We start from the raw sequence: 12,943 nt of genomic DNA, 5'->3' as shown, positions 1-12,943 counted from the left end.
TATAATCTTTAAAAGGAATGTAATGTGTGCATGTTCTGTATGTGTGTATGTATATTTTGTATTATATAAAAGTTATGGTGTCATTGTAATGTACAATGTTATGTAAGTGTTGATGTTATTTTATAACTAACCTCTTAAAGCAGTCAATCTTTGAACAACTTCCTATTCTTGCTTTTTAACGGAAACCATTCCTGTGTTTTTTAACCTCATTTGCCTTAATCATCGATATTAGTCAAATTAGGGACCTTAAATAAGTATTACGAATTAAAATTCGTTTCATAAATATCCTTTATTTTCAAACCTAGTCCCTCATACAAAATATAGCATGTGAATGCTGCTCTTAACAGTTGTTCCTTCGTCTTTTCTCTGGAACTGGTCACTTATTAAACACTTTAATTTCATACTTTTGTGAACCTGGGTCTGAGACAAACTGCAATGAAGGTTTTATGGTACTTTAAACATTGCTCACTGCCTCCTACAATCCCATAGCTGAAATCAGAGTGAGGATGGGTGTGAAGAGCTGGGCAATAACCTGGGCAGTCTCCTGTCCACATTTCTGTGGAATGACCATGCTGAATTGTCTGTATCAATTAGAAATAAGATGTTTTATGTACCCTGTATGATAGTATCTAATTCGCTGCTCTTGTGATTTAGAGTTTTAGGACTGAGAAAGATTTATTGGATGGATCATCTACTTCTGTTGGGGTGATAGAGCCCCTAAGAAGTCAAGAGCCTGACTTAATGTCCTACAGGCTAATTGTTGCAGGAGGCAGCTAGAACAGCCATCACCAGCTCCTCACCCATGCAGTTGCCACACCACATCCTCAGTTCTTACCTGCATGGGTGTCCTCTCTTTGATCTACTCTGTGCATTCTTTTGCAGGGTGAGGTTAGAAGTAGAGAGATAGGACATAGGATATCGGTGTCAAGGGAAGTTCAGTAATCATTTCATAGCTTGGGCCAGAAAACTGCCCCTTGAATCATAGTGCAGACCTAGAAAGTTGAATACTAAGCTGAACTAACAGGACAGGAGGGAGAGCGCTAAACTTGGGAGTTCTGCTTCTCTGCCCCTTTACCAAAAAACTGTGAACCAGTTCCTGGTCTAACAGGCCAGCTCAGCCAGGAGGAGGCTCCCATATGGTCCAGGAAGCATTTTTTTTGCTTAGAGTAGGGATCTATGTTGCCCAGGCTGGTCTCAAACTCCTGGCCTCAAGCGATCCTCCTGGCCTCAAGCGATCCTCCTGCCTCAGCCTCCCAAGTAGCTGGGACTACAGGCTAGAGCCCGACTAGCCCAACCAATTTTTTTTTTAAGTTAGGCAAAACCCTCAGACTGTTAGAGACTTACACCTTTTAATAAAAATAAAAATTCTTCTGAATTTGAATTTCTCTAATTTGGAGATATAAGTAATTCAGTTAATTTTCTGCTATTTCTAAAAGTTGGTTATACCTTATTATTTCATTAGAAACCATTCTTACCAGATTATTAAATTAGAGGGCTTTGTGGACAAATCTGTCAAGTGGGTATATACATCATTATTAGTGTTCAAGCTTTCTCAGTTCTATGGTATAGACTTTAAAGCTGATATTAAATTGAGGCTCTGATACCATCGGCGATGACATTCATCTGGAATGCATCTGAACAGCTGTACTGGTTACTAAAAATGTATCACTTGATAAATAGCCATTTCTCTAAGATGTGCTGCCTCAGGCCCTTGGAAGCCAGTGGAGGCCAGTCTAATGGAGGCTCTGTGCCTTTGCCCCACTGGCTTTTAAATATTTTGATTATTACCCCTGGATATAGTGTTACATGGATAAAATTACCTGAGTGAAAGGAAAACTCTGATTATTAAAGGTTTCTATAATTGTTGCAACAGAGAGAATGTCACCACTGAAAATTTTTACATTAAAAGTGTATATTATTATCTTTAAGCTATTTGCTTAACCAGCTTTTACTCAAGAAAGAACAATAGAAAGTTTGAAGAGTAAGAATAAAGTTGCCCATCTTTGCTTTAAATTAGTCATTACATTTTTTCCCCTAGAATCTCCATCAAAGGATGCAGTGGTGGACGTCAAGCTGAGTTCTGCCTACAGGCTTGTTCTATTTTACTGAGCAGTGTTTTTTGTTCTTGCTTTAATTTGAATTAATTGCCAATATTTAAAATAATGGAAGCCTTCATATAACATTTAGGTTTCCTAATTCTGATGAAGAAATCAGGATCTGACAACATTTGCCTAATTTCTACATGGTACCCATCACCTGAAACTGAATAGTGATTTCTTGCTTATAGGAGGAAAGTGGTAGTACAGGTGCCCATCAAATTTATGATAGCCTGCATGGTACCTAGAGGCTTTTGAGTTTGCCTCCTCTGATCTGGGTGGTCTATTACAGGAATTGTCAGTATCTCATTAAGTGTTTAAATAGGATCGATACCATAGAGTTGTTCCACGAGAGTTAATATCTCTTCCTTCAGCTTTGTAATCCCAAAATCAGGCCAGTCTAGGTGAAAAAAAAAAGGAATCAACCAACTCTGCTTTACTAACCTTTACTAAAATGTTATCTAGTGGAAGACATCAGTCTCTATCTTGGTGAAGGCATAATTAGTTAGTCAGTCATTCATTCAATCATTCGAGGCAGGGTCTAGCTTTGCTGCCCAAGCTAGAATGCAGCAGAGTGATCATAGTTCACTGTAACCTCGAATTCCTGGGCCCAAGTGATCCTCCGGCCTCTCAGCCTCCTAAGTAGCTGGGACTACAGGTGCGTGCCATCACGCCCAGCTGATTTTTTTCTTTTTTGTAGAAACAGGGTCTCACTATGTTACCAAGGCTTGTCTTGAACTCCTGGCCTCAAATGATCCTCCCACCTTGGCCTCCCAAAGTGCTGGGATTACAGGCTTGAGCCACTGCACCCAGCCAACACATAGTTATGAATGTGAAAGAAGTGGAAACATGTTTCTCCTAGCAAAATCTTTCATCACAATATCAGGAGCTATAAAACAAATCTCTTTGGATTTGCTTTACACGCAGATTCAAGTGGGTTTTCAATGATCTTCATTTGAGGCAAATTATTTGGTCGATGCCTTGACAACTCATGGAAATAAAGTAATTAAACTTCTTAATGGAGTAAAGAAAAGGGACTTATCTTTTCTGTGATAACCCATCTCTGCAGTTATAAGCCATAGTCATCCTACAGTTTTTCTAAGAAAAGGAAACATTCATCTTTCTTTCCTTTCTTCCCTTTCTCAGCTGTTGGAAAATTTTCAATTTATCCTAATCACTTTTTCCCCATTGACCTTATTCTGTAGGTGTATTCTAATTTTAGATTGTGTCATATTCTGCCTTTACACACACTCACATTGCCATACTATAGTTTATGGTAGTACTTATCCCATGGTGCTTTCCACCAACTGTAACTATTGCAGTAGTTTTTATAACAGGTCTTTTTTTATTAATGTCTTAATCACAAAGACTCTTCTAATAAACAGAAAATCTAATGAACGATTAATTTCTAAATTCATCAGAGCCTTAATCAAAACAAGCCACTCTTTTGAAATAAAGTCAGATAATTAAGGTACTTATTGGAAGTTGGTACTTCATTCCAGATAGGAACAAATACTTTTTATAACAATATTTAGCAATGTATGGTTTTTATTAACTAAAAACTAATTTCCTAGAATTTAAATGCCATTTCTTTAGTATATGATATATACAAGATTGTTATAAGAACTCCTGCTCCAGAGGCAAACTGCACCCTAATTTATAAGTGGCATACATTTCCTAAGCATGGCCCTGCCCCAGTATAATTTGAGACCATACATCATTGCATTATTTTTAATTTGTTTTCTAGATTCTTCAGGTATCCACTAGGATTTTGGCTTTTCTGTTTAATTTTCTCTTGCTTCAGCCTCAGCCTTATCCTCAGCCAAAATCTTTGTTTGTTGCCAAACAGGGACCTGAAAGAACCTGGCTTGCCAAATGGAAAAGTCAAAAGGAATCCCATACAGAACTCTGCATAAGTCTTCTTTCATTTTATTGAATCTAATTCCCACACACACACACACCCATTGCCCAAGTAGCAATGCATGGAGATCTAGCATAATTCAGTGGGGACCCTTTCCCTCTTTTATATAACTCCAGTCTTTCTTTAGCTTGCCAATGCCTCTGTTGGGGTTTATTATTCAAGGTCCTTAGGAAGCCCTTTCACTAAGGTGTGTGCCATCAGTCCACTGCCCACCCTGATGCCCGTCAGATAGTACCTACTATTGCCCTGGAGTTATTAATACCCCAAAACTACAGTTGAAATGATATTTATGTTTTATTGCCATTTGACTACTAAAGAAGGGTGGTTAGCAAAATCTGCATCTGTAAAACTTAATTTAGAGCGTACCACAAACCTAACATCTCGTAGAAAGGCAACCTTAGGGAATAGCTCTCCCTTTGGGCAGGATTTCTGTTGCCCTAACTCTCAGCCACCATCCTCCTTGCAGAGCCTGGTCTTGCTCGAAGGCCTGGCACATGGAAGCAATAGGTGTGGTGTCTACGCCCTGTTGACCCTGGACAGAATGCTTCTAACATCTTGCTTATGTGGTGACGTTTAGCTCGCCGCCTGCAGCTCAGCCCATGGGAGAGCAGCGTTGTTAACAGACTCCTGACGCCCACACATTCGTTCCTGGCCAGAAGTAAAAGCACAGCCGCCTTGTCTGGAGATGCAGGTAAAACTGTCCAGGTGGAACTTTCCCAGTGAGGTCAAGTCCTCCTTTCAAAGCATATCTGAGCCACCAGTATTCGCTTAATCACACCTCAGTTTTTCCTGTGTGCTCCTCTCTCCTCCGGGTGGAAGTGTCTGTTGGTGTTGGTGTCATGCCCCTGGCACGCTTTCCCCCAGTAGCCACCTTAGTCTTGTCTGGGTGCCAGATGCCAAGCTTCAGAGGCCTCTGCCTGTTCATAACATTACCAGAAAAAAGTATCCCGTACCTGCCTTTCCTTCTGCCCCTGTCTCTGAGCAGATGATCGAAGGCAGAAATAATTTAATATTCAGTATTAATATGTGGACTTGGGAATAAAATCAAAGCACAAGTTTGTTATTTAAGCATAGAGTTTCTTAACGTGGCTGTGGGCTGGCTACTTATCCTCCCCGCACCAGTCCCTTATATGTAATCTAGGAATTATACCCTTCTAGAACTCTCGGAGTAGTGGAGAAGGCTAATTATAGTGTTCTATTTGTTACCTTCTTTGAAAATATGTAAAAACATGCCTGGTACTGGTTATTATGATACTGGTTATCATAATAGATTCCTCTACCTTTTTGAGATGTAAAACATGCCTGAATGAGCCAATTAAATTGAATGAAAAGTTACTGTAGAGCCTATATCTAATTGGTAAGAACGGTACATATTAGATTTTGAGTAACATTTCTGTCCTGGTGGGTTCATTTCGTTTTTTCCAAATATTTTTGGACACAGTTGGTGTATTTATGTAACCAGTCTGCCATCCTTCATTTTTGGCACTTAGGAAATCACATACTCTCTCCATAAAGTCCCCTTTAAAAATGCTTTGCCTCTGCGAACCTCTCCATGTTCATTAGCCCGTTTTACAAATAATAATTCTTGGTGGTTTTATGGCATCTTTCCTCTGTGGTGCCCAATGAGCTAATGAGTGTCAACCCCAAATCTCAGTACCCCTGGGACACAGTCAAAAAAGCAAGTGTGGGCATTCCCACCACCTCTTTATGGAAACCAAGTGCAGTGAGAATAAGTGACTTACACCAGGGTCACTTAGAAAATCAGTGGCCTGGATCTTGAATGTGCTTACCCCTCCCTCCTCTGCATCCTGGGTGATGCTTCGTGTGCAATTGTGCGGTCAACTAGCTGCACCACGGTGTTTGTGTTTTCTGTAAAGTAACTCTCCTGTCAGAGCTGTCACATTGCATCTGTGATTTTTCTGGATGAGAAAATACAGCTTATTTCAAGATAGTTTTTTTCTATGCCTATGAATTCATACTTTTATATGTCTTGAAAGTTTTTCTTAATGTCTAGCTAATGGAAGGACATTTAAGATGGCTTTTCAGTCCTATTAATATTTCATAGGGTCTAACTAGTTTATGGCTATCATGCTTCTGAATCTCCACATTGTACGTTGTTGTACTGTGCTAAATGACTGTCTCACAGCTAGGAAATTGTCTTTCTTTGCTATTTGTGTCGTCACTAACTTTCGTCAATTCTTTCACTCTCCCTCTAGTCTTCTCCAATACCATTTCCTCATTTTCCACCCATTCTACTCGCCCACCTTCCCTCCTCCTTCATCGTTATACCCAGTCAAGGTGCTTCATTATCTGCAAACTGGCTCTTTCCTTTGCAACTTTTCCATTCTCATTTTCACAATTGATATGTGTCTAATTTATTTTAGTGTGAAAAAGTGCATAGCCTATGAATTGCCTGTTTTACTAATACATTGCCTAGATCATTGTCACCTACTGCATTGATACAGCTTATGTTTAGTGAACCAAAACTTTTTGTTTTAAATTTCCATTTAGAATTATATATATAAACATCTTTCTAGTTGTCTTGTCAAAAACACTTTTTCCGTCACTTTAATTTTTTCATCTAATGCTTTATTCTTTTTTCTTGTCTTCCCATTTTAGTGTTGTCCCTTAACTTCATCATATTCCCAATTGCCATTGGCAAGAAGGTGACCCTCATTGGAGCAGGGTTACATTAGCAGATTAAAACAGCCACTCTTTAACCCTAGGGCGTTCCGTGATCGCAGACTCCCTGAGCAAACAGAGCAGTTGAAAATTGGAAATCTGAGTCTCATACCTCTCATTTGCACTCACTGTTTTGGGTTGACTTTTCTATGCCCCACTCCCTCTTTTTCCCAGAACTTTCCAAATGTGATTATCAGAGCTCAGAATTAAATAAATTAATACATGCTTAGAATAATACCTGCACATAGTAGGCCCTCACTAAATATTAGCATTCTATTATGTAGTTTTTCTGTTCTCTATGCTACACTCCAGCCACTTGAACTGCCTTGTCTTTTCTCTGCACCCATTATTTCATACAGAAAATCTTGAATGAGTTAAATTAATGCACACTTACAAGATGAGATAGGGATATTGTGGAAGACTTTTCTCAGAGACATTTCCATGAGACAGTGTTCATGTTTAATTAAACTACTTGGGATATGGAGGGTACTGTGGGGAAAAAAATAACTGTATGTTGCTCTTACTATTTCTTCAGAAGGGCAAGATAATACAAATAATCGGTTTAAAGATTTCAGGTTTTTCATTACTTGCTGTTTTAGTACAGCAGTGAATTCCATGAAATTTAATAACCTCACAAGGGTCCTATAATGTTTATTGTAGCCAGAAGATGTTCTTTGGACAATTAAATTTGATGATTTTTTTTCTATGGACTATACTAGACAGATTTAAGAATATTTTCAAACTGTATGTAATATTACCTCTACACTAAAAGAATAAACCAGAAGGCATGATAAGATTAGCTTACATCCATGATGGTCTCAGGAACTCCTGCATGGATGCCTCAGGAAATTGTTATTTTCCACTAGAGGGAAAAGAAATCATATTGCTGTGCTTCATTCCTTTTTTAGCATCAGACCCATGGCCTCAGAGCAAGACTGTTTTCTGGGGTTTCCTGATCCTTGAATAAGGTTAATGGCCTTTGCCTGTGCCCTGAGCAGTGTATGCTTCTCTTCCTCATCATTAATCCCCAGAGGTGCCTTTTGCCAAGATGTTATTCCTTAATGCATTTGATTGGCTTGGAAGAAGTTTGCGTTAATGAACTCTTTCTTGTCTGGAAAATGCAAATGTCTTGTGGTGGCACTTGAGAAAAGGTTATTTTCAAATTGTTTCCCCCGTGTCACAAGCAAAATGACAAGAGGTTCTCTTTCCTCACAATACAAATCCTTCCTTCACCATTAAGGTTGGAAGTAAAGCTTTATTTCACTTCCCAAGTAAGACTCACGTTCTTTTAAGGAGAACTGAGGAAATGAAAATTGTTTTAGTTTTGAAGAAATAGAATTCTATTTTCGAATGAGGGGAAGAGAGTGCAGTTTGCAATCTATTCACTGCCTCAACCATTCAGTAATAGCCATGGGTACTGCCAGGCATTTAATGAAAGAGAGCACATTAATAAAGATGCAGTCTAATCAACTTTCTGTCTATAGACTAAACCAAGATAACAGTTAAATATTTTTCAACCTCTATAATTCTGAAATTAAGATTATCCCAAATTTGTCATGTAAACTTTTGAGTTTTTAATTTGTTAATACTGTTACATTCAGCTGGCATATGGTTTCTTTAAAGGGTTGCTACAATGGCTAGATTTAAGTAAAGTTATTTTATGACCCTGTCCAAATTCATAGTATTCTTCTCAGTAGTCAAGTTTATCTTATTTTTGCTGGAAAACAAGATTTCTGAATGAAATCTGAAAGTAGACCTTGGAACTATGGTACCCACTCTTTTAATATCTGTGCAGTGTTACCTGAATTTCTTTAAACCCATTGTTGCTCAAAATAACTTGATTAACAACAGTGTTCCTTTGAAGGTGAATGGTCAGACTGTGTGGTTTTTCAAAAAAATATTCCACCTTGAGTAAAACTGTAAAAGCTATTCATGATTCAACCTTATTTTTGTCAATTCTAACATGTTTGTGTTCTATTCATCGTTTTAAATGGTTATATCCAATCTCCCCTTATGATCTAATGCTGCTTCTTATGAACCATCAAATGCTCTGACTTTTGGTAAAACCCAGAAGCATGCATTTGGTTTGCCTGTAAATAAAACATTTACAGAATAATTTTTTTCTGGAAATTATTGCTTATCCTTGTGACAAGTCTTAACACTTGGTAAGACTTGGTCATTTAACATCTTTTAAATTCAGTTGCTTTCCCCTACCCCTTGCTGGCTGTTGAACTTGAATCCTGAAATAGTTGCAGTATATCTTGCTTGCCTGCTTGCACGCTTCCTCTCTTTCCACCTTTTGTTCCATCTTAAAGCTAATTAGGAAAAATCTAATTATAGACCAGTCCCATATAAAACTTATATCACTAATGTAGCATTTTTCCAGAACCATCAGTTGATAGGAATATAAGGCCATTGTTCTCCATAATTATCGGATTACATCTGTATCTTTAATCAGTATTTAAATAGCCAAATAGCTAACAATATATTCCAGATTTCTCACTAGGACATGCTTTCCTTTTGGACACATCATAAACTCATAGGACTATGAGGACAGCTGAGTATGATGGTTCTGGGCACCTGTAGGTAATAACATCTTCTCCCTACTTTTCTCTCTATCTCCGCTTGGCTCCTTTTCCTGAACCTGCTTTTGGCTTTCTTCAACTGCTCCTCTGGCACTCTTATGTGTAAAACCAATCACCTGCACCCTAGTTATCCCCATTTGTCCTCGTTCAGCATCTTGCAGCCCCATCATCATGCCCTACAAAGCTGCACACTCTAGAAATCCGACAGATCGACCAAAACTCTTTGTAACACCACCTGAGGGCTCTTCGCGCAGGAGGACCATTCATGGCACAGTGGTGAGTAGCTGTTGGGAGCAGCTGGGAGAGTCTGGGAGCCGGTGCTGTTTCTGTTGCAGAGTGGACACTACTCCCAGGTGCGGTGTGGGTGTAAGGGGGGAAGCTGTGACATCCCCTCTGTCCCACCGATTGCACATCTGGCTGGCTAGCTGGTAGTGTCTTCCCACTTCCTCTCCACTTGGAGATTTTGCTCTCCCAAAAAATTGGAATTTGAAAATGAAAACCGTTCTTTGTTCGAGCATGCCAACCCTACCAGAGCCGCCATGCAAATAAGTACAATGACAGAATATTTTCATTTTTGAAAGTAAGAAAACCAAATAGCCTTTGAAGTGTAAGTGGGCCTGGACTGCCACCTTGACATTTTATTCCAACCATATCAAGAAGCCAACTGAATTCTAAATGTGGTTTTTTAAAAAGCAAGATAAAGAATCTTTATCCGGCTTAGCTAATCCCTGACAAGGCCCAGATCTTAAAATATAGTGAAGAAGTATTTTGAAAACAGTAGTTATTTGCTAAATAACTAATTCTTGAAAGGCTATTAGGCTATGCTCTAAACTCAAGTTGTGCAAGTGAAGAACGTAATTTGTGCTTGCTATTTATTGGCAAGGTGACTGAGCTAATGTTAATTTTCACCATGGTGTAAATGCAATGAGGTAATTTGTATGTCGCCAGGCATCTTTTTTTTTTTGTTTTAAGTCCTGTGTTTATTTGTATCAATTGAAAGATGTAAACATTGTTCTAAGGTCTTCAGACATTTCTCCTTTAGTCTTAAAGGACTCACCAATTGGGCCGGGTGCAGTGGCTCACACTTGTAATCCCAGCACTTTGGGAGGCCAAAGCCAGAGGACCACTTGAGCCCAGGAATTTCGGCCTGGGTGACAGAGCAAGACCCTGTCTCTATTGTCTCTATTAAAAAAAAAGAAAAGAAAAAAAGACTCACCAATCAACCAAAAGATCTCATTGACTCTCTTCATGATAATAGTATGATCCTTTTAAAAAAGGCTGAAACATTTTTTTTTTTTTTTTTATCTTAACTTCCCAGAGCAATTCAGCTGTATAAACCTGATGGACACCTAAAAGGATTTTGCTTTGTGAAGCCTTGATGGCTTGACCTGCAGGCAGTTTTCTTTCAAGCCCCTTCAGGCTTTCCTGAGACAGTATTTAATTCATGATTGAGTCAGGCCTTCAACCCTCTAAGCCAAAAGTGAAACTACCTTTGATGTCTGTCAAGCTTTTAATTCATTAGTGTTGGTGCTTCAGAGATACTAGCTGTGGACAAAAAGCCATAGTTAAACAGAACAGCTTTGGCCCCAAACATTGAGTGCTCATCGGGCAGGTAAGAAGAGCATTTACCAAAGGAAAAATACCTTTTTCTGGGTAAAAACAAAAATTAACACTCCTTGAGTGAAGATAGAGGGCTGACCCTGGCTAACAAAGTAAATGAGGGGAATTTATCATCACATAATCCAGAGCCTTGTTTTGTTTTGTTTTGTTTTTAATGCCTTCCTCTTTCTTCATTTGATCGATTAACCTTCTTTTCACCTCTTTATAACCAAGTATTTAGGCAAATACATACCACCAGAAAATGACTCCAGGTGTCAGTTACCCTTCAGAACTGCACTATGGAATGAATTCAGTAGTGACTAGCTACATGGAGCACTTTGGAAGTGGCTAGTGAGACTGACAAACTGGATTTTTAATTTTTAAAATATCTTTTAAATGTGGTAAAAACCACATAACATTAAATTTAGCATCTTAGCCCTTTTGAAGTTCAGCAATGTTAAGTATATTCGTATTATAGTGTAAGCAATCTCCAAAACTTTTTAAATCTTGCAGAACCAAAACTCCCTACCAGTTAAACGACTTCCCATTTCCCAGCCCCTGGCAACTGCCATTGTACCTTCTATTTCTATGTATTTAACTACCTTAGAGACCACATAAAAGTGTAATCATGCACTGTTTGAATTTTAGTGACTGGCTTGTTTCACTTAGCGTAATGTCCTCAAGGTTCATCCTTGTGGCACGTGTCAGAATTTCCTTCCTTTTTAGGGCTGAATAATATTCCATTGTATGTGTATACCACATTTTGTTTATTCATTTATGCATTGATGGACATCTGGATTGCTTTCACCTCGTGAATACTGCCGCTGTGAGCATAGGTGTGCAAATATGTCTTCAAGATCCTTCTTTCAATTTTTTTTATATATACCCCAAAGTGGGATTGTTTGATCATAAGGTAATCCTATTTTCAATTTTTCAAGGAGCCTTCATTTCTTGCAGCAACTGTACCATTTTACATTCCCACCAACAATACACATAGATTCTAGTTTCTCCACATTCTCATTGACACTTGTTATTTTCTGGGTGTGTGTGTGTTTGGTTTTGGTAATAGCCCTCCTAATGGATATGAGGTGATACTGCATTGTGGCTTCGATTTGCATTTCTTTAATGATCTGTGATACTAAGCTTTTCATATGCTCGTTGGCCATTCATATGTCATCTTTCAAGAAATGTCTATTCATATTCTTTGCTCGCTTTTTAGTCAGGCTATTTGTTGTTGAGTTGTAGAGTTATTTATCTATTCTAGAGATTAACCCCTTATCAGATATATGATTTGCAAATATTTTCTCCCATTCCATAAGTTGCCTGTTTACTCTGTTGATTGTTTCCTTTGATGCACAGAAGTTTTTAAGTTGGATGTTCTTTATTTTTGCTTTGTTGCCTGTCCTTTTGGTGTTATAGCCAAGAAATCAGTACAAGAACCAATGTCGTGTAGCTTTTCACCAATGTTTTCTTCCAGGATTTTTATAGTTTATGTCATATGTTTTAGGACTTTAGTCCACTTTGACTTCATTTTTGTATGTTATATAAGGTAAGGGTTCAGATTTATTCTTTTTTTTTTTTTTTTAATTTCAGCATATTATAGGGCTACAAATGTTTAGGTTACATATATTGCCTTTGCCCCACCTGAGTCAGAGCTTCAGGCAGTCCATCCCCCAGATGGTGTCAGCTTTATTGTTTTGCATGTGGATATCCAGTTTTCCTGGCACCATTTATTGAACAGAGTGTCCTTTTCTCACTGAGTGGTCTTGTCATTTGACCATATACATCAGAGTTTATTCCTGGACTTTCTATTCCAGTCCATTGGTCTATGTGTCTGTCTTTGTACCAGTGCCACACAGTACTGATTACTGTACTTTTGTATTGATTGAGTATCCCTAATCCGAAAATCCAAAATCTGAAACTTTTTGAGTGCCAACATAACACTCAAATTAAATGCTCATTGGAGCACTTTTGATTTTGGATTTTTTGGATTAGGGATGCCACTAAAGCAGTAAGTATTAATGCAAATATTCCAAAATCTGAAAAAATCCAAAATTCAA

The 12,943-nt window shown here is 38.3% G+C and overlaps 1 protein-coding gene across 3 annotated transcripts in view; it reads left to right on the top strand.

Moving 5' to 3' along the window:
- MAP7 (microtubule-associated protein 7) overlaps positions 1-12,943 on the top strand; it is a 210,174-nt gene that overhangs the window by 174,960 nt on the left and 22,271 nt on the right. For all 3 annotated transcript variants that reach the window (XM_012665231.1, XM_012665232.1, XM_012665230.1), the window contains 2 exons: positions 4,595-4,708; positions 9,436-9,560. In XM_012665231.1, coding sequence (XP_012520685.1) covers positions 4,595-4,708; positions 9,436-9,560 — 239 coding nt within the window. The remainder of the gene's footprint in view (positions 1-4,594; positions 4,709-9,435; positions 9,561-12,943) is intronic.

Source organism: Propithecus coquereli, unplaced genomic scaffold (assembly GCF_000956105.1).
Source record: "Propithecus coquereli isolate 6110/MARCELLA unplaced genomic scaffold, Pcoq_1.0 Scaffold98, whole genome shotgun sequence".
Classification (NCBI taxonomy): domain Eukaryota; kingdom Metazoa; phylum Chordata; class Mammalia; order Primates; family Indriidae; genus Propithecus; species Propithecus coquereli.
Note: the sequence above shows the minus strand (reverse complement) of the source record. Positions and strands in the feature narration are given on the sequence as shown.